The following is a 22131-nucleotide window of genomic DNA, read 5'->3' as shown; positions in this document are numbered from 1 at the left end:
TGTGTGCATGACATTTGACTTCTGCTGTAGCTTTGCACAGACATAACAGATAACCTCTTCTTGCTGCGTGCCCTGGCTGTAGAGATAAAGATAGCATCAATGGGAAAATTTTGCTGAAAATTTTCCAGGCCACTTGACTCTTTATTTTACCTCTGCCATCTGCATGCTCATTCTTCTGACTGGGAAGAGCTGTAACTCCTTATTGCCATAATCTGGACTGATTCCCTTCTTTTTATGTTTACAGAAGCAAGAGAATTCATGAAAGAGGATCTCTGCCATTACTTCTCTCCTGGGCTATTAGAGATTCATTTGCCCCTCATCCATCTGTATTTCATGGGCTTCCCATATGCTTAATGCATTAACTGGGCCTGCCAGTAGGGTACCAACTGGTTTATGTTTCCTGGGAGAATTTCCCATGTTAACTTTGCTTCCAGTCAGGCTGCCAGGCAGCCACATGCTGGTCTAAGCAACCTTGTCATACTTAAGGGGATTGTAGGCCAAAGAGGAACATGAATAAGTGAAGAGCTACTTCCCAGGCTCCTCCAATAGGCACTGCAGTGTTCCCAAGAGAAAGAAGCTGAAGACATCATTCAGAGGCTTTGAAGATCTGGATTATTTTTATGGAGCACTGACCACAATAGACTGACCAATAAAGTCTAGGCCCTGGGCCCTATCTTCAACTGAAGGGCAACCACGCCTTCCAGCAGTACGAACTGAACTGCTAAAGTAAGGTAAAGAGAGCTTAGAACTGCCCTCAAAGCTAGCGAATCCCTGCTGCCATAAAGCTGGCATAGCCAGTTCAGTGCCACCTGCTCCTCCATTCTTTCCAGAGGATACTGGTGAAATTGCTGAGGGGATGGGGCATAGGTAAACACTTATGGACTCCGTATAGCTGTTGTCATTAAAAGCAGCCTTTATGGACACTAGACTGACACTGCAGGCTGGTTTTGACAGACCCACGGACCAGGCCTGGCAGGAGCACGGAGGTGATTTAGAGCCATGCTAATCCAACATCTTCATTCTATGAAAACATGAGAATCAAGCCGGCACAGTGAAATAATGACAGCCTATTGCAGTTATTTATTACCTCATTTTCAAACAAAAATACACCACACAGATATTTCAATTATAAAAAGACAGCACATTCACTCCTGGGAACAGCCTGTCACTTGATCTGTGAGTACAACATTTTGTGCATGGTAACAGATTAATGGTGTCTAGCCACAGTGGTTTTAGGAGCTGCCTGCACATTTAGGTTCTTAGTATCCTCCTGGCTGTAATTTCAGTATACACAGTCCCAAATCCCTAACGTGCCTGCTCTGTTTAGAAAGATGTCAGTGTCCATGGTCTCACAGACAGTTGTGCAATAGGTCTCATTTTTGCTGCATGTTCTCACCACAGAAGGAAACAGTAAAAGCCATCTGGGAATGCGGGTTGTACAAAAGAAAAAAGGAAGACAGAAAAACAGTGCTTGTGCGAAATCAATGGCCAGCCAGGTGACACAGCAACCTACACTGTAATTGAAGCAATGTAAATTGAAGAACAGATGTCAGATGCATGAAAAGGCCGCCATAGATGCAGAACACAAGAAATGTTAGCATAAAATGCCAGGACTAAAGCTAAATGCAAAGGAAATACCGCTTAGATGTATGCACAGGCATTCACAAAAAGTTCTGGTGGGACGATGTATATACAGTGTATTGCAACAAAGTGATACCCCTTACCTGTGCATTTTAACAAGGCCAAAAGCAGCTGATTCTTCCCATCTAAAACAGTGAAGGAAAGGAAGGCGCAAGTTAACACGATGCCAAAGTAGATTTGATTTTATTCGATTAACAGTGTCCTCATCCCCTGCATGGCTATATCTACATACTATAGTAGTCCTTACACAGACATTTTAATGACAGAAAAACAAGTAAGGTGTAAATCAAAGAATTTTACAAGCTAAATGCTCCATTAACTACCAGGAATTATTGGAAACAAATTGCATGTGTGGATGAATCCCAAAGGAGGTGACTGCTGCCCAGTGCTTTGCACTGAGTGTAAACATTGGATTCAGCTACCCTCTTCCAGTTCAACCAGGTTTAGGACTCTTTTCCCTGTTCTTCTTTAGAGCCCAGTACAGCGTTGTTACAAATTGATATAAAATGATAAATTGAACTGCTAGACTCGATTAGATCAGGGCTATTTGATAACAAACTTTTCCCCATTTACTGACCTTCCACATGTTTTTGTATGATTTCAACAAGGTTCTTGATGCGCAATGGAAGGTTCCACGGATCTTCTTGAATGCTGGCTTGAATGTTATTCCTGCACCTCACTGTGGTTTCTTCCTTCTGTTTAAATTCTAGAAAAAAAAATGCAGTTTGTTGGGCATTGAGGAAATGCTATATAGCTGAGAGTGGCTTTTGATTTATAATGTGCATACAGATGCAAGCAGAGATGCAGACAGTATCAATAGCAATAACCGTGAATGAAAGAGGTTCTTAAATAGATTTAATGCAGAAAGGGGAAAAATAAAGACTATTCCTATAATCTAATCATCAGCAGTCTCCCAGCATTGTTTTCAGGACTGTGAACTAAAACGTATGTACCTGAGCGATGTGCATGCTGAAGGGAGCTCTGTACTACTCGCACAGCACAGAATTACCTTCTGTTTTCTGTGACTCATATTTGATATACTGGCCTGCGTATCATATCTAAAGTTTGGGGCTGTGCAGAATCAGATCAGCTTTTTGGCTGCAACATTCACATCCCATAATACTAATGAGAAGTTATGAAATATTCTGCTTCCTTTCACCTGATGTCAGCTAATTATTTAATTACAGAACAGAGGATCTATTTGTCATGACTTCGCTACGTAGCTAAGCCAAGAAGCCCATTGTTGGCAATAAAATGTATAAGCAGACAGAAAAACAGTGCCAAATAACTGCTCATGAACAGAACTGGAACAGCATTCAAATCTACATTTGTCACTGAAAGGCATCTACGGTAGCTATTGAAGAGACACTTTGGTCTGGGGATTCCAGACGTAAGCAGGGTTTGTCTGTTCCTTAGTGTGATGAACGCGCAATCATCAGTTAACTTGAGTTAACTTAAAGACTCTCCCAGTGCAATTAATCTAGTTGTCATAAATGAAACTCCATTTAAGCAAAATAAAATGAAGGAAGTGAACACAGAGTGTCTGTTATTTCCTCACTTTATTCCAACAGCACATGGAAAGTCTAACAGATAATCAATGTAAGTGTGAATGTGTTTGTAAAGATGAGTTCATGTAAAACAACTTCATAGAAACTAAGAAGAAAAAGAAGAATAAAGAAACTCTGCTCGAGTTTGCCACTGTAACTTAAAAACAGAGTTTGTGAAAGGTTGGGAAGCCCATGACTACAGCACCTGAAGTATATTAGAATAGTAGGAAGCAGTTCACGTTTCAAGTGGGAAAGGAAATGCAGCAAATGTTCAGAATATAAAGCCTTGTGTATTTCAGTGAGAGAAGAAACCACATCGTGGGCCTCAAAACTATTAAGACAAAAGTCTCATCATACTCCCTGAGGAAAAGAAAACAGGGTATCGTTTGTTTGCTCTCTATGGGAATCAGTTTTCAAAATAAGTGTCATGCGAGGATGAATTTACTACCATCTCTGAAGAAAAGCAGAATTAAGCAAACTCAGGCAGAAACTTTTGGTGCCTCAGATGTATAGAGGACAGCCCCTCATCAGCTCCTCAGTGTTAGTTTACCTTGTATCTGACTATCTCTACCTTGTACCTTTTGAGATACATCTCTGTGTTCACATCAAAGGATCAATCTGGAGACTTGTGAAAGAGCTGTAAGGATTCAATAGCACATAACAGAAAAGCGTTTTGTTTGTTTTAGCTGGAATTCATGTAAAAATGACCTTTTAAAGATGCAAAATTTCTGTGGCCAGACATGGCACTTGCCATTAGAGTCATAGAATATCCCAAGTTGGAAGGGACCCACAAGGATCACTGAGTCCTTCTCATAATATAAAACTGGATAGATTCACAGTTAATAACTCTGTGTGGCCATATGGCATGTACATTCATGCTAATCTCTTAAATCTTAGAAAAGTGTATTACTAAATATATTCAACCTTTTTCTTTACCTTGCAAACTGTGGTCCATTGGAAAGTGCTTGGTTTCTTCAAAGGCCTTAGTTATTGCTGGTCCTTTTAGAAGTGCATTGATTGCATCGACCTACAGTAGGAATATTTTCAGTCAGTGTTAGAATGGCTTGTGGAAGAAAATCTGAACAGAACTCTTCTGGAAAAATGCTAAAGTCATTACACTATTTGTATTTTGGAGTAATTTCCCCTTCATTAACAAATAGCATTAAGGCTCTATAACCATGAACCTCAAGAGCCCCACACTGAACGTAACATTCTGCACAGACAATGATCTACATGCTGATGAGATAAAAACAATACAAAAAGTTCCTCTGGTGCTATACATCTATAAAGATATCTGTTGGCTAAGCTTTGAGGGCTCTCCTGAGATCTGTAAACATGATTCATGCAAAGTATTAGAATTTTGCTCATCTTTTCCCTTTTCCATCAAAGATTTCTTCTCTTTAATCTAATGCTTCATACAAGTCAGTTACTTGTCAGTTACTCAATCAGATACTTCCAATTTCTTGTGTTGACATTGATAAAGAGAAAACAATGCTGTGTAATACTTTATGTACCTGGTTAAAAAGGTGTTCCAGGCAGCCGTGAAGTTTATCTTGTTTGTCTAAAGGAATCCTCATATCACTGGGAAGCTCATCTCCTAAGAAAAGAAAGATGAAAAACTTTTAACTGTCTTATGAACATAATCTGTGATGAGACCACAGGTGACACAAGCAAAACTTCATACTAGAGTGGGTAAAAAATGATTGCTGCTTTATTTCTTATTCTTAGATCAAAATACTCAGGATTTTTCACATAACAAAAATGTTTAATAGCTCTTCCATATTCCAAATTTACTTTGGTTCTTTAGAGAAAGAACAAATCTCTCTCTTTTCGTATTTTTGTGATTTGTTTTGAAGAAACCACATTTGCTATTTAAACATGCAAGTGCTTATAATCAGCAAAAACTTGTCACCTCTGCTAAGGAGTCTGGCATGTTACCTGTGCATGTACTCACCTGATCCCATCTCATCACTGCCCAGGTAAGAGCTATTACTCCGTACACTGGTGTATGACAACACTGAATCACGGTTACTGTTACATTCACTGGAAAGAAAAGCAAAGGTGATTGAAAAAAAACTGCCCTTACACCCAGTCTATGATATACCATCATTCTGTTTCTATTAACACTGTAATAATCCCCATGACAAATTCTCTTCTTATGTGCACACAAAAGAAAGCCTAAGTACTTGGAGAACAACCATTAAGCAAGGCCTCACAGGCTGGCATTGTAAAAGGATATCTTTCTCCATTTGCGGTGACCACTCAATGCTTAATATTGTCTGGATCCTATAAATAATGAAAATACATTTCCCACCATGACCTCATTTGGGCTGCATCATTAAACTTTTTCTAGGAGCACGGAGTAGGGGAGAAGTAATTAAACTATGAGTTCACTGAACTCAACAGTCGTTACCAGTTCTTAGGATACCACAGAATCCAGATCCAGCATAAACTGAAGCTGTAGTAGCACAGATACTGAAGTTGGGACAGAAATTTAAGGGATCTATACCGTTGGAAAATCAGGCATGGCAGATCCTAAAACTGCTTTAGGAAGCCGAAGAGTCACTTCAGCTGTCTTCCTGCCAATGTTGGCTGATGCATGCATAGAAAATTGTAGCATGAATCTCTCTGTTTAACGTTCAGTTTACACTAACCACAACTTCCTAAAAGTGATCAAAAAGGCAATGGATATCAGTCTGTGCCACCTCCACTTAAATTACACACTATTAAAATACATTTTATTCCCCCTTGAATAACAATTACTTGCAATATATGATTAATTGCCTGTCTAATAAAGATAAGACAGAATAATCTTTCTCATCTTACATTTGTGTGTAAAATTCTGGAGCAAGTGACAGATCCACAGACACTGTTTTTGATACCATTTTGTTACTCAGAATAGATCAGCTGCAATTATAGAAACCATTTAAACTAAACAGTGTTCACAAATGGGATTCCTATTAACAATGAAAGAAATACTTCACGTTTCAATAAAGCAGCTTCAGAGCACATGTGTGGATTTAAATCTAGCACAACGAATAGATAGCGCAGATCTCAACATTTTAACTGCTGGTTCTGGTCCTGTACTGACTGGATGTTTGCTGTCCTTGGAGATGTTCAATATCCAACTACACAAGGCTCTGTGCAACCGATCTTTGTCCTTTTCTGAGAGAGAGACTGGACCATGTGGGCTCCAGATGTCCCTTCCAGTGTAAACTATTCTGATTCTGTCCTTTCTGCAGTCCTGATGACTGTAACATATTAACATTTGCAGCAGTATAAAAAAACACCACCAGGTGAAGAGTCATGCCTGTAGCAGCATGAAAGTTTCAAAGGTGCATCGTTCATTCAGGTTATTCTAATCCTCCTAACTCACTATAAAGTCTCTTTACTCCTTTGTATAGGAAAAGCCTTTGGCCTTACTATAAATGTCAAAATGGCCTATTAGGGATATAAAATCGCAATGGTCAGACATGATTGCAACTTGTTCCATTTCTTGAGAAGTTAAGTTTTGAAATGTTTCCTCCCACGAAAGACAGACTTGGAGCGTGTGAGATTTTCTTCAGCAGCAAATATTCCAGGAGAAGCAGCAGTCAATAATGTCTCAAAAACAAGATTTAGAGACACCTGAATAAACATTTGCCTTTGTGGTTTCAAAGGCACATTAAAAATAAAAATAAAAAATGAATGCCCATTTCTGTTTCTCAGTGGCATAATCTTCTGGGAAAACTGTTTGCAGAATTGAATGGAAAAAAAAAAACACCTTACAATAGCAGCTATTATAAGACTGAACAGTCTGCAAACCCTGCTGAGTTTCTGTAGTTCACAGCTATATGGTATAGAAGTGAAAGTCATATTAGACCTATTTATTTTATTTAATATTCTAAAACTGTTGGTATTTTGGCAGTTTGGCATGGTATTTGGCATTTTGGCATGAGAAAAGTTTTTTTGTTGTATTATGTCCTCTTGGTAGTAAATGTAGTGAAATAACTATAGCAAGTGTGAATACTTTGCTAAGTAAATAAATTTTACTACAGGATTACTGACTGACTGGAAACTAACATTATTTCATATATTCAAACTCCAGAAGACTAGTTCTAATCTTTAAGTGGGTTAGGGTGGTATTTTCAAGGGACTAACATAGCTGGATGTCTGATTATCTGGTGAAGATATGGTGGTCACTCAGGAGAAGTGTGGATGGCACCAGGGATGACAATGGATGTCTGTCTGGAAAACCTCAACCAAGAGTTCCAAGATCTGTGAAAAGCCAATCAGGATATATTAAAGCTTGTTCTGAGGGTCATCAGATCAGCGAAAATCTAGCATCTGCTGAAGATGTCAGGTCTTCTGGGTTTTGGTGCTTTCTCTCTGCTGCTCACTGTGATTTCAAGCCTTACGTGAGCAGCGCATTTCAGCACCAGGCAAAACTCAGCTCAGAGAGAGAATGTTAGATGTTGTAGTTAAAGAAATCAAGTGCAGCAGCCTCTTACTTGATGTGCATCTCTGTTTACGTAACTCCAAGAATATAAAATTCCTAGAAAGCTCTGAGAAAATATTTGTAACAGGAAGGAAGATACAGCTTGCTGAAGTCTGGACCTCCTCTCTGCTAGGAGGAATCACATGGCAATTCATCAATCCTCATCACGGAGTCCCCTGAAGAGAGGTTTAACCTCATGGCACAACAAGGGATGCACACTTGAGACAAGACTTAGATTCCTGTACTCTTCAGTTGCTTCCCTTCCACAGATGTAACCTGCACACACTGTTCAGATTAAGATCACACGATGTCTTGCTAGAGAACCATTGAGAAAGGCACCACATTCGTGCACGTGTACCACACTTTGGAAACTTCAGATTGATACCTGCCTGTTTTATTCATGCAAGATGTACCTGCTGGTGTAAACAGTGGATAATACGCTCTAGGAAAATAATCCTGATCTATCAATTTGTCATTTACTACTCCAACATTGAGAGAAAACAAGACAAACAGAGACGAGGAAAAGAACCGCAAGTAGTACAGCATAACTTTAGCAAGAGTTCATGTTACAAGTGTGTTGGTTTGGGTAGAAAACCACAGACAGCCCTCCTGCTTGTTGAATCCAGACGTGGATTAGAACTTCAAAACATTATTTTAGCATGGTAAAAGTGACACATCTTTCTTCAGACTAACCTGTAGGAGTCTCTGAAACTCATTGTGTCATGTCCTGAGTCTTCCTGGTCCTCCTCTGAAACTTTGAAACAGACCTTCTTGATGCCACCATGTTCAGCTTTATCAGGATCACTCTCTTCTGTTCCCAGGGAAGGTGGAGATGTCTCCTCAGTGGATGGTGGCTCACAGGCACCACCTTCTGTAGGTTCCGTTATGGTGGACAAAAGTCTGCAGAAGGAAAACATTTGGTTCTCAGGGACTGGTAAACAGCCTCACAAATGACTAATCCTGGAATTCAGCTATGTGAAATCAGAGGCAACCTTGCCAGTATTTGTACCTGGACTACAGCTATGTAAAAGTGTGAGATCTGAGAGGGGTTTGTTGAAATCTGTTAATCTCAGTTCACAAAAGCTCCAGTTTCTGCAGATAACTGTACCTCCATAAGGTACAATTTAATTATTCTAACAATGGCAAGGGCTCTATTTCATATTCAACAGTCTACATTTTCCCATCCCAGGCACTGGGTTTCTCCTCTGGGGCGCTGCCTCAGCTCACAGACTCTCCCCAGCAGCTATTGTTCTTTTGAAGTATGTTTGAGCCAAAGCACCACCACATGCTTTCCAGTCAGTTGAAGTTTTGGTGCACAATGGGCTTTTTCTCTTTTGTCAGTGAGAAGGCTGGAAAGAGCTGTGGCCTCATCCCACATTGATTACCCCTGCAACACCTGCTAGCAAAACCCTTCCAGTTATGCCCAATACACAGACTCAAATCCTTCATTACTACTTCCAGAAGACCCATGATGAGGAAAAGAAAAAGATGAAAAGGGGAAAGGAAAACATAGGTGCCAAAGAGAAAGCTGCTAGAGATCACGAGTTTTGTTTAGTCTACCTTAGGACAGACAAAACCTCCAGGCTAGACACTCTGTCCATTCAGAGTTCCAAAACCACTGTTGGAAACTAAGACACTCTTATCTGAGAATATAACATATATCAAGCAAAACAGTGGCTGTTATAGGAGCAATAATATGTATACTATATATATACATATATATATACACATTGGTGGATCTCCGTTGGGTAGGTTTGACACTTCATAACTAGCAGCGAGCTGTAATGCAAGTGGCATGTGAATAAGCAAGTATAATAACAGTAGAACAGTCAGGGCCAATAGGCATAATGAGGTTTCTGGGGTTAATGCCTCCGTTTTGATAGTAGTGCTTGATAGTAGTGCAGAGCATACTGGATTCTTTACTCACTTATTTATCTGAATGACATATTGCTTCATTTCCTTCACTGCAATGTCAAGTTTGTTAAAAAGGTGCAAGTATGAGTCCTGTATCTCCCGATCTTCCTGTCTGAGTAGAAAACTGAGTCCCCTTTCTTCCTGACTTGTTCCTCCATTCTGCTGGCCAAAGCTACCATCAAGATCTCCATCTTCTGGGGTCAGACATCTCCAGGATGGTGCAGCCATAGTGGTGATGCAATGTTGAGTATATGAGACTGGATTTATGGTACCTACTAAACATTAAAGGGTCTAGTTAGTATGGCTCTCATGAATTTCTGCAATCCATCATAGTAATGCTAGTTTAGGGTACATGGAATTTTAATAGGAAAAAAAATCACATAATTATTTAATATAATTATATTTCATGACAAAAACATTTATTTTTATTTTTTATTATTTTTTACTTTTTTGTTTTTCCTGGCATGCCAACTAGATATTTTGAATTCACTGGAGTCCAGAAACAAGTTAAATTCTGGGAGTAATGACAGCAAGTGTGCACCCCTATCCTATCCCCATTGTCTATTTGAATATCCAAAAGCATTTGTTGAAATGTTCATGAATTCAAGCTCTCAGGAGTTGGTCTGTATTATATTCCAGCATTACAGACGTTTACATACACACGCACACACATATAAAGAAATAGGATGATGTCATTACAGAATATAAATAAAATACTTTTTCATTTTAAAATGCTGACAGTTGTGGTATGGTCATATTTAAAATACTATAGAATTTTAATATCCTCAAGCAAGCAGGGCTTCTTTATTGACTCATTTTGAATAGAGTCAATGCCATTTCTTCAGTAGATTGGTTAGTTTGCACTTCCCTGTGTCTCTTCCAAACATTCCTGCTCTCTGACCTTGTCAGACAATGAATCAGAAGCACATTATGAGAGACCATGATGAGGAAATGTTGGAACGCTAATATTCAGGTTGCAGGATAAGTGCTATGAAGCAGCTGTTTATCAGAAGTAGATCCCCTTGACAGAGTAGACTTCCAGCTCTAATATATGGAATTTATTTAGTAATGACAAAAGGAAATGGTATTACAATCTGATTGACCTGATATTTTCCACCTGAATGTAGCCTCTCTTCACAGTATGGAACTACCTTTTCTAGCACTATTAGCCCTCATTTACTTTTTCAGTCAGTTCTGCTAAATCCCCAGACACTTAATTATCATGATGTGATCACACTGCTTAGCTAGTAGAACATTTGACCTGAAGCCTTTGTATGCATAAAGGCATTACTATTTTACTACACAAGCAGGTTGTCATTTTACTATAATATTTTAGGGAAGAAAAAAAACATACTGGTGAGACTGTTCCTTTGGAACTAATTTTGACTTTGCTGAGCAGTGGAAAGACACAACTTTCTATGCAAATAAAATCAGTGTGATTTGAAAATTAATATCACCTTGTTCTGGATCAAGACCAATAATAGAGGGTTTCCGTCCAATGCGAATACTGAACGACCTCCCTGCTGAGGTAGTGTTTTTGGGGTATGATACCTCCATGAGGTTAATATGGCAGTTGGTGGGGCAGAAATCCATGCTGTTGAGGGAATGTGGTTCCATGATGGCTTGTTTGAAGGCTGGGCTCACCTTTGTTTTCAATCCATCTGCAAACTGGGAGAGATAAAGCAAGCATGTGCTTACTCACTTGCAAAAAATTAGGTTGCAACACAGACAATCTCTTTCTCTTCCTGCCTCCTATTCAGATCATATGATTTGTGCTGCAGCTGGAATATCACATTCCCCATAAAATGCCTATTAAACAGCAAATGAAAATAATTAGCAGCACTTTCTAGGGCCCTCTTTTCAAACAGCACAGGTAGCTAGTGCACAAATGACCACACTTTGTTCACACTTTGACCCACTGTACTTATGTTCATATTAATTCTACAAATCAGACACTGATCGTTCTGTTGTGGCCACATTTATACACTGATGTGGTGGAGATAAACCTGCAAGAATATTTTCCAGCTCACAGCTCTGACAAGTTGAAAGGAGTGGTTTACAGATTAAGTCCATTTTCCTAGGAACTTGCAATTTGATTAACGTACAGAGCTGTTTTCATGCCACAAGGACACCTATCTGTAAAGCAATTTGGATTCACTAATAAAGAATACCACATCCAGTTATCAGAGTATTGTCTTGAGACTTCACCAATAACTAGTACGGTTGTACCTCTTGGTAGTTTGCAAGCCTTCTGCTAATGCTTTCCAGCTTAGTGTCACAGATCTGCCGGAATTCATACTGGGGCATGGTGGCCACCGCACTGCTTAGGGATATAAGCCTTTTGCAATTCCTTACGAAGTGATTGTCTTCTGCAGCAAAGGCCTCTAAAATCTAAAAAAGATAGAATGTCAATTATACGAGATTTGACAGCGAGGGGAAATTCCACTAAATAAATGGTAGATCCTGTATGGAGTAGGCAGCCTACTCATGGCTGAGTAAAGATGCCTTCAGAACAAGTTGCCTTTATCATCACCCAAGAACCATTTTCGTGTCTAATCCTCAGACACATAAAACACCTCTGAAAATTTCAGAACAACTAATTGCTCAAAATATCCACTGGGCACTGTCAGAGTAACCTGACTCAGGCATACTTTCATTTTCATGGAGCATAACTATAATGTTACTGGCATGTGGCAGAAACATTTACTATTATCTTATTATTGTATATAAATGGATCAAGATACTATACACTGCTGATTTCCAACAGCAGCACTTCTGTCTCCTTCCTTTAGCAATCCATCCGGTCCATCAGATAGGAAAAAGCTGCTTGATTTTTTTTTTCTGAAGCAAAGGAAATTCTTGCCTGAAAGGATTAAACTTCAGTATCAACAAAGAGTACATTACCAGACAGAAAACAGCAAGAGTTCCAAAGCCTTTAGTTCCACAGAGAGGCTTCCTTCCCTCTCTCTACCTCAACAGCTGAAACCCAGGAAACATTTGCTAACTTGTCCATACCAAACGAGCTAGTAGGAGCTGGAGCACTCTAATGAGGAAAGCTCCAGGCAGGTTTGAGGAGACTACGTGCTGCCTCATCCAAAGTGCCAACCCAAGTACCAGAGAAATGCCTGTATTATTAGCTTCCCTGTTCTGTTTAGGAGCAGAGATGACTATGTACATGGTCAGGTACCTTTGCGGTGAGACTGAAGCAACCTTTTGGTTCCACAATTTTCTCTAGGACAAAGGATTTGATTCCTGCGCTGCTGACGTACTCATATACCACCCCGTGCTCCAGGTGGGTGTTATCCACAGTAAGGCTAATGAGAGGTGTTTCTTCACCAGTGATCAGTGGAGAGCTGATGGTCTGTTGTATCTGGGCTGGAAACAAAATTAAGTCATAAGAGGTGTTTGGCAGCACACATGAATACAGACATGCGTGGGGAAGAGAAGTCTGGTGAGAGCTATTAAATGCAAAGGCTCAAAGACACAACTGTTGGCTCAAGGAGTCTCTGAACCACAGACTGCTAGAGGCTGGGAGGGTATTCTGTGGAAGACATTTGCTGTTGGCCACTATTGGGGACTGTAGTAGAGGTTTAGACAATAACATGTCCAGTCCGTGTTCGGATGTTCTTCTACGTGTGCATGCGCACATCCATGCACAGGACACTCCCCTTTTAGTTCTGCTCAGCATTCGGACACACAGTCCCCAGCCGAAGCTTTCAAAGGGAAGTGAAGTACGTTAATCTTGGAGTCTTGTTGTCTGTAACAACCCTCTGGAAGAAGGCCACTTTTCTGTCCAAGTGTTGGGAAGTGCTCCAGATGCATTTTCTGTGCAATTGTAAGACTCAGATGGCAGGGCAGGGCGGGGGTGAGGAGATAGCATTTTTAAACACAGGCAATGCTGTTGTCACCAGAGAACAGGCTTAAATTCTAGTCAGACTGAGATTTGCCAGACGACTGCTGACATGCTTTTACCAGGGCACTGCTCCAGCTTTTCCACTGAAGAGCTGCACTGATGGCCATCAGACTCGCAGGCTCACCAGGCCGTACCTGGTATTTGCACAGGTGTGCAGCTGTTCTTAGGGAAGTTGCCAATGGCATACAGAGAGTCCAGGCTCAGTCCTTCAGAGTGAATCTGGCTTCAGTGTTCTCCCCTAACAGCTACATTTCCAAATAAGCTCACAGCGTGAAGGTAGAATAGTATTTTGTATGAATTACACTTTTCCAAGTTGGAAGACATACACTCCCACCTTTTGCTGACGCAGCGGTTAATGTGCTCTGAAAACTTCCTCCAGATCAGAATCATTTAAATGGAGTTAAATGGAGTTAATTCCAGACTTTCTCCCTTTAGCTCCCAATGTCCATAAATTCCTGGTTTGCCAGGGCTAGCAAATGGTTCTGAAACTGCTGTGCCTGAGCAAATGGTTCTAAAACTGCTCTGCCTTTCCATCCCAGAAACTGTCTCTCTTGTAAAGACCAGAAGGGACAGGAGCTGTTTCCTTTTGTATGGGGCACAACAAACTAAAAAACATCAACAGTGCTTCTGGGATCGAGCCTGAACCTTGCTAGGATCCTCGTTTTGCCAGTGTATAAACACTTCTGCTTCAGGCAAATAAAGTCACTACAGCAAATGAAGATTAGAGCATTAGTATATGTTACATAGGTTATCTACATCTGCATCTCACAAGCTAAATTGTGCAAGCCCCGAGATGTGCTCACAGCTTTGCCTGCTTTGTTTATAGGTTCTGGTAAGAATAAGCATTACGCTTGTTTGGGATAGCCTATAGCAGAAACCACGCAGCTACCACGTCAAATTGAGGAACCTGCTTTACCATCACGTTAACCTGGTTTTGTACCCTACCTAGCTCTGTGAAGGCCAGTTAACGATACGCAGCTCTAGGTAAGAGTCTCCTGCAGGCCTTATTGAGTAGCTTAACATGTAGTGGCATATCAATTACTACATGTGGCAAAGAGAGGGCCTTGTTCCATGAAATTGTTTTTCCAGTGGAGTATATGCTGACCCAGCTCTGCTACACTCTGTAATTATACTGGTCCATGGCTTGATATCAAAGTTATCAGCTAAGTAACTCCAGTTCGTTCCTACCTAAGCATGCAAGACCTTAGTCATTTACAGTGGGACCAGGGCTGTAACAGCAAATAAAAAGCAGGTAGAGCAGTAGATTTTTTCCTCTATCTAAATAATGAATTGGATTGATACTTTTAAGGGTTCTCTAGGACATGGGCAGGAAACAGAAATCTAAGAATCCACTTAGTAATTCTAAAATCCTGTTCTCTGTTCAGGACAGAGTACATGCCTTTAGAGAGTAGCAGGGGTATAATTTCTACGCGTATCTCAATTTTTTTCTTCTCCCAAATAAACTGCAGCATAGAATACTTCTTTTGGCAGACCTCATTTTATTACAAAGCTTTACCAACACAAGAAATATTCTATAATAATCGTTACACTTTATATTTCTACTGACGTTTTTCTTCCTGAAGCCCCCAAATCTTCCCTAGGTTTCTTTCCCCCATAGGAATCTTTACCTGATTCCTGCTGGCTATTTTGAAGGGGATCAACTTCTTCACCTCCTTCCAGTGAAGAGTCTTCTTTGCTAGACCCAGGATGGCTGCCATTCAGATACGCACTGGATGCTGCTTGCTGAACTCTGTCCTCCTCAGCATCTTCATGTGTTCTGTACACCCACTGGTACAATCCCTTTCAAGAGATACAGGCTTCAGCTCTGACCTCAAAAAAATGCTTGATCTGTATAAGCTTGGACTACAAAAGTGAATCTAGCTTACAGTTTTTATCTTCTATGTTGGCTGAAATATCAACATTGTCCCAGTGTTCCTCTGAATTTCAGAGAGTATAAAGTCTGGATCATTATTTGGATGCATTTCTAGTCTTAGCAAATAGTTAATAATATTTAATAGAGTATGAACTGACACACATACTATTTGCAGATGTTTTTGCAACTGGGGTTGACTGTAATCAGCTCCCTCGGTTACACTAGGACCTTGGCATGGGAGCAAGTTGAAAGAGACTTGTGGAAGTTGCTTTTATGAATATTTAGAGAGAATAAAAACACAGAAGGGGAGGAATTAATGTACTTCCTTTGAGGTTTTGTATTCATACCAGTACTTCCTGTTGTCTCGTCCTGTATGCTGTGAAGTGCTCCAGAACTTCCATATAATTTCCATGGGATGCATTATTTCCATTGACTTTTAAAATACACTGCCCTGGATGAAGGCCTACAGCTGCAGCCTCAGACCCTGAAAAAGTGACAGCAGGAAGTTAGACAGTAAAGCCATCTGTCTATGGAACAGAAAGCTGAGAAGGTTGAAAAGGGTTTCTGGTTAAGAAGAGTAGGAATAAAAGCCAGGTGAGTGCTATCATGCTTTTGCTAGGTACTTATTGCAGGAAAGCTTTGTCGTGTGAGAAAAACATTGTGTGTCTATCCTTCACATTTTCTGTAGTGCTGGGAAACATAGACTCCCCCAACCTAAATGCATTCATGCTAGAAATTGAAAACCCTGTGGGAAATCATTTGGGGTTCTTAGATGGCCCTGCTAGCTTTATGCTTACAGTAGGCGAGTTCTTAAATGCGAACAGTTATATATGTTTCAGCTTGTTGCACTTGAAAGATACAGAATATTTACATGTTATGGAGTTTGTCAGGGTCTAAGAAAAAGACTGCGATGTATTTAAAGCTAGATTAAGTCTAGAGTGCAGTAACAATTTCAGTGGATTTATTACAGGTTCATGTGAACAAGACTCAGATAACAAAGCCAGCTTCTAGAAATCTACAGTTAAGGTGACTAACTTTTTTTAAGGCACCATAGGTTAAAATTCCTACAGTTTTATTCCAAATGTGATTTGTCTTTTGTTAGCAAAATCCTAAAAAAGAAGAATCTTTCTAGCTAGCTCAGTTATGGAAGTAGTAAATACCTCTGTCAAACTGTGTTTTCTCCTTTTAAAAGGACCGTGGAAGACAGTTTGCCTCTGTCATATATTGATAATTTATAGCAGTATAAACCAATGTAAGGAGAGATTTAGCCTTCAAGCCTTATAACTTAATCGACATCAGAAAATTTGTCTTTGTCTGTCTGTCAAAGAGCTGATCCCATAGCACATTCACAACTACAGTGATCCAAACCAGTAGAGAAAGCAATAGCTGACCAGACAAAAATATTGAGAAAGCAACAGGCAGTATCACACCTTGACTTTTTCTCAGCCACCTCAGTTCTAAATGTTTACTCCCTGTGACTGTAAAGACATTTCTTAGTGGTCTTACAAGAAAGCAGGTTAGGGTCACTATGCAAATGCATCGTGGAATTAAATTATTCCTTGTTTTGTGTTTATGGGATTAGTGACCCAATAAATTGTCAGGACCTGTTCAGAATTAGTTTCACAGAGAAACCTGTATTTTGTTTAGTGTATCTACACATACCCTTATATAGATGTGTGTATGCACTCCAGCTTAATTGTACCAGTCTTCCTACTTACCTCTTCCTACTGCATGAACATATGGTGGTGCTGCTCCCCGTATCTGAAAGCAAAGAGCTTCAGGACTATCTGGGATTTTAATAATCCTGCAGGTAAATCAAGAGGAGGAGAAAGAAGCATTTTAAGTTAGGCTGGTAGAGCTCTAGGCAATTCTATCATCTTTCTCTGGCATTCACAACCATGTTTTGAGCAAAACATATACAGAAAAGCACCCAAATAGTTTAGAAATAAGTAAGAAATAAAGGGGCATGAAAATATCATCCACTCCCTCTCCATTCTTCAAGGCAGATGAGAGATTTTCTTTGTTAAATTTTATTTATTTTTATTTAACTGACTTAACACCAGCTGAGGATCTTTTCTACTGAAACTACTAGAAAAACATCTTGGACTAGAATTCAGCATCAGGTGATAATTGAAAGGTTCAATTCTATGGGAAATTTTGGGATTACATAATCTAATAATGCACAAGGCATTAGCAGGGTCAAGCCTCATTATAAGATATCATAATGGATTGAAAAAAATGTATGGGCTTATATAGTTACAGACATCCAAAAATAAACCAAGCTTTAACAGGGTGGAAATAGCTCTCGCTTGGACATACACTAGAGTCCGAGAAGCTCCACACCTGAGTCAAAATGACAATCCTTATGGCTCAGTTTTGTTTGTGTACATGGAGGCCAAAAGTTAACCTGCACTTACTCTTTTGATTTGGTGGCTACCAGAAGCCGAAGTGGCCTTCGTGAGCAGAAGGACTGGTTTAAGATGGTTTCAACTTCCAAAAACGGGCGTAGGAAGACTAAGTCCTCATTGATGGAATAGATTTTCCTTCCTGTCTGCAGGCCAGCCATCTGCAAATGAAACCAACGCCACAGAAAACTTTGAATCATTCACATCATTTCTGAAAGTTAAGGCTCCAAGGTGTGCTTTGAGAGGCTCAACTACTCTCTCCTATGCCGGTTCCTAGGATTACAAATACTGTATACATACAGTGTAGGCTCATCAAATCCTTTGTCAATCACGCTTAATGGTTGGCTGCATTTACCAAAAAAAAAAAAAAAAAAAATAGAGATTTCACTTGCATAAACATTCCATGCCACCAATATATCTTCCTTTGTACCTTTCTGCCTTTTTTTTTTTTTTTTTTTTTTTTTTTTTTTTTTTTTAAACAGGGGACTTGAGACTAGGCTGTGTTACTCAATGAGATACAGAAGTGACTCCCTACAACCTACAGGTCAGGGACAAGGAACCAAGAGCATAGTTTTTGACCTCTAGCCATGCAAAAACTGTCTACTACTAGTCACATAAGTAAACGTAACCTCATTTTAAGTGCTGGTAAAACCCTGCCTGTGCTTTAAGTGAAGCACTGGCTGTTTATCAACCTAAAAAGCCACAACATTTTTATTTTAATTCCTAACTTGTCCATCTAACTTTAGACAGAGACAAATCCCCTGTTCTGCACACTGGACAATAACCTTAAACTTACTTCTCAATGATCTATATCAGTTAAAATGTGACATAGCAGCACTTAGACTGGGTACTAGGTTATTGCGAAAATATCAAACTCAGTTTAATGGAGTAAAAATTAATAAATAAAGATGAATCTGTGGACCCAATTATTAATCCTTTCTGGGTTAGTATTATTTCCCGTTACATCAAGGTCCATTAGTTGGGCTTTCTTCTAAATGTGACAAGCCCTTTTCCTGTTCTGCCTGGAATCCATTGACAAATTTCTTGACTGGGAAAAAGGAAGTTTAAAGAGTACTACATAAATCTCCCAGATATGAAACTTTATCCTGTAGCAAAAACAAATCTGGAAGCATACAACTGGAAAAAACCCTTGACTATGCCTATTCATGGCTTGGCTTTTCTTATAAATATTTTGCAGTCTTAATGTCAGAAATAAGCTTACCTACAAAAACCTATACTTTTTTGCTCAAAATCTAAGCTATTAAAAGGAGAAACTACGAAGTTCTCTCCTGGGTTTAATTCTCAAGCTTATACAGTTCACAACATCCTCTTGTGTACCTGTATATAACATTTTTCCCCTTTCTTCTTTTGTAAATAATAATCTATAAAATTGATAATATGTATAAATAACAGTAGAGATGCATTTTAACTTAAGAGTAGAATTTTACAAACTTTGATTTATAATTTACTGGAAATGTTCATGCTATTTGCAATTAGAATCATGGAATCATTTAGGTTGGAAACAACCTTGAGGATCATCAAATCCAACCATTTACTTACACCGGTGGGTTTATTATAAAGTAATAATTATTATATATATTTCTAAAGTCATTATGTTTTAGGCGTGACTTTCTCAAAGTAGCTCATGCACTTAATGTATGTGCAGTTAGCTAAAATCTTTGCATATCTGCAATCATTCTACCTGTGGATTGTGCATATGGGAAACATACCTGCATGCATAATCATAGTAAATCCATGAATATATGAGGTACACAGTCCCACATTAAACCCTACAAACTAGTAACTGTCAGAAACAAAACCTGTTACTCTCCTGGGATATAACTAACCAGGCTAATAAACAACTGACAACATATCTCTGAACGGGTAAAGACCTGCAGCGTCACGGCATTTGAATTCTCTGACTAATGGATGCTCCTTATGACAACTCAATGCAGTTGTCTGGATCCAGGCCACTGTTTTTCCCCAACACCAGCAGCATGCTATTTGCTGTTCATCTGCGTGGCCATTGGCCAACTGGCTGCTTGTTGAACACACTCTGCTCAAGCACCAGACATCTGCTCTTCAGTTGGCTGTTCAGAGCAGGACGGCAACCACACCTCCCAGAAGGATAATCTTTTTTACTGTTGTTTCCTCCTGATAGAGTAAGACCATCATTCATAAACCATCTTCAGGCTTAAAACTGGTGGGGTAAACCCAGCTCTAATGAACCTTCAATGTTAGGGCCAAAACTGAGAAGCTGAACCTCAGGTGAAGAGTTCCCAAACTGCAGTTCAAGTGTCCTGTCCGGACAGGAATTTGATGTTCCCGCAATTGTTCGGTTAACAACTTTTAAACACAGTTTGGTAACTGCTTCTGCCATAGGCTCATAAAAGTTTCTAAAAACTCTTGAGAAGAAAAAAAGACACTAATACTAAAAAGAATAATGTTTGGCAGTTCTGATTTTAAATAAAACCCTAAAAGCCATGTGTTGCACATGAAAGACGTTCAGTGCTGTGTGCCACCACAACCTGTGCGTGACAATTTTGATCCTGGTATAGTAGGAACAAGAAATCACAATCCTAAAGTCAAAACCAACGTGTTAATCTTGAATAAATCCATGCAAGCAATGGAATTGTTCCCACTTCAGTCGGTGAATCTGGAATCTTCCTGTGCCCTGAAGTCTGACAGTCCTAATGAATGCAATGTGCTGTGATGGGCACTGTGAAGCAAAGCTGTATGTCTTCATTTTTGTCCCTGAGGAGTGAGACAGCAGGCGTAGGGTCTCTAAATGGCCTACAGCTGCTGAGCCACACAGAATTACATGCTGGATATCCTTAGTATCACAAAGCAATTAAAAAGCCCAGGAATGTAATGAAATACATTTCTGTTGGACTTCAGGTCTTTCCAGAATGAGCTGAGAGCCCTCCGACATGCAGATTTAGTTCTTTCCTTGAGCAATATTTTATGATGGAGTTGAAAAGATGGGCTTATGGTCACAAACAGTTTGTCTTGGAAGATCAAGAAAAAGATTCCTCAGAAAATTGTGTGCTTCTGTTGTTTTAAAATGCAAACAGATTTGCAGGATATTCCACAGGCAGCTAGCCAAAGCAAGGACAGCAGGATTATCTATCAGGCAATGGTTTACAGCAGAGGTTTAGATTAATACAATTTTTGGCCAACCTGTGTTGATTTTGAGCATGGGAATGCTTTCTCTGCTGACTGTAAAACAAATGAGAATCAAGAATACTCAGATCACTTAATTATTAAACTAAAAAAAAAAAAAAAGTAAGTATTAAACCCCAGTTCAAAAGTCCTTTCTGTTTGACATTCTCAACTTACTAAAATCAGTATGGGAATTGTAGAAGACTCCCAGTTTTCTATTAGCTGCCTTTGGAAAGAAACAGACTTTAAGAAGATAGTTTTATACATTTTCAAAACATTGAAACATTCTTAGCTATCAAACACAAAATATTTACAAATATAAGTCCTTACCTCTGCAGAAGACCCTTTTCGAACTGACTTCACCACAATTGCTTTGTTCTTTTCTTCTATGTCAAATCCATAGTCATCCTCTTCTGGTAAAATCTTAAAAACGAAAAGAGCACTAGGCAATTATTCACGAATACAGAGTTAGCTGAAAGGCTGAAGGATGGAGTTGAGAAACTGGACTTTTCATTGCAAGTCATGATTGACATAGACTTGTAGATCTTTAGGCCAAAGGGATTATTAGATCATTTGGTCTGATCTCCTACAGAACGTGAGCCATAAAATTTAATCTAGTTATTTCTGCATTGAGCCCTTACTATACTAAAGCAGAGTTTCCAGACAGTTATCCAATTATGATCTGCGGTCTTTAAGAAGTGAAGAATTTATTCCCTCCCTTGAGAGTTTGTTTGAATGGTTAACCAACTCCTCTATTAAAAATGGGTGTTTCATTTCTCATTTCCGTTTGGTCTTAACTTCTAGCCCTTCATTCTTTGTAATATCTTTCACTTGTAGATTAAAGAAGTGATTAATATTCAGTATTTCCCATTGGTAGGTGAACTTACAGATCAAAATGAAGTTATTTATTTATTTATTTTTGAATGCTTCCTATATACCCAATAATGAACGTAATAGGACTCCTTTTTAGCTATCAATTTCAGAAAAATTGGGGATCTCACACTTATTTTGTATAGACAACAACACATACTACATAAATCTACATTACAACAGTTGGTCTGCTGGATAAAACCCTAGATGGGGTTGGTGAGAGAGAACAAAGAGGGAAGATAACAAGACCATGTAATATGCTCAGTTTGTAGTTTTAATGGTTGGTAGAAGATGGCTGTTCTTGCTTCTGGGAATCTGCTTACTTCTAT

At 39.3% G+C, this 22131-nt stretch overlaps 1 protein-coding gene and 1 long non-coding RNA gene across 7 annotated transcripts in view; one reads left to right on the top strand and one right to left on the bottom strand.

Moving 5' to 3' along the window:
• LOC106041348 (uncharacterized) overlaps window positions 1-2220 on the top strand; it is a 179025-nt gene extending 176805 nt beyond the window's left edge. For all 5 annotated transcript variants that reach the window (XR_010825205.1, XR_010825203.1, XR_010825206.1 and 2 more), the window contains one exon: window positions 245-2220. This is a non-coding gene — a long non-coding RNA (uncharacterized lncRNA). The remainder of the gene's footprint in view (window positions 1-244) is intronic.
• The window catches only part of PREX1 (phosphatidylinositol-3,4,5-trisphosphate dependent Rac exchange factor 1), a 172374-nt gene that overhangs the window by 14088 nt on the left and 136155 nt on the right, over window positions 1-22131 (bottom strand). Inside the window, exons 17-31 of one of the 2 annotated variants that reach the window (XM_048072456.2) lie at window positions 21263-21355; window positions 17783-17931; window positions 17084-17169; window positions 15713-15849; window positions 15121-15292; window positions 12767-12954; window positions 11809-11970; window positions 11037-11247; window positions 9593-9851; window positions 8359-8565; window positions 5143-5231; window positions 4703-4785; window positions 4125-4215; window positions 2219-2347; window positions 1725-1766 (exon numbers count right to left, since the gene is read on the bottom strand). In XM_048072456.2, the coding sequence (XP_047928413.2) occupies window positions 1725-1766; window positions 2219-2347; window positions 4125-4215; window positions 4703-4785; window positions 5143-5231; window positions 8359-8565; window positions 9593-9851; window positions 11037-11247; window positions 11809-11970; window positions 12767-12954; window positions 15121-15292; window positions 15713-15849; window positions 17084-17169; window positions 17783-17931; window positions 21263-21355 (2098 nt within the window). Of the gene's footprint in view, window positions 1-1724; window positions 1767-2218; window positions 2348-4124; window positions 4216-4702; window positions 4786-5142; window positions 5232-8358; window positions 8566-9592; window positions 9855-11036; window positions 11248-11808; window positions 11971-12766; window positions 12955-15120; window positions 15293-15712; window positions 15850-17083; window positions 17170-17782; window positions 17932-21262; window positions 21356-22131 lie in introns of both variants that reach the window. The other variant, XM_048072455.2, reaches the window with a different exon arrangement.

Source organism: Anser cygnoides, chromosome 16, assembly GCF_040182565.1.
Source record: "Anser cygnoides isolate HZ-2024a breed goose chromosome 16, Taihu_goose_T2T_genome, whole genome shotgun sequence".
Taxonomy (NCBI): Eukaryota; Metazoa; Chordata; class Aves; order Anseriformes; family Anatidae; genus Anser; species Anser cygnoides.
The sequence above is the reverse complement of the archived record's forward strand: the minus strand, read 5'-3'. Positions and strand labels throughout refer to the sequence as shown.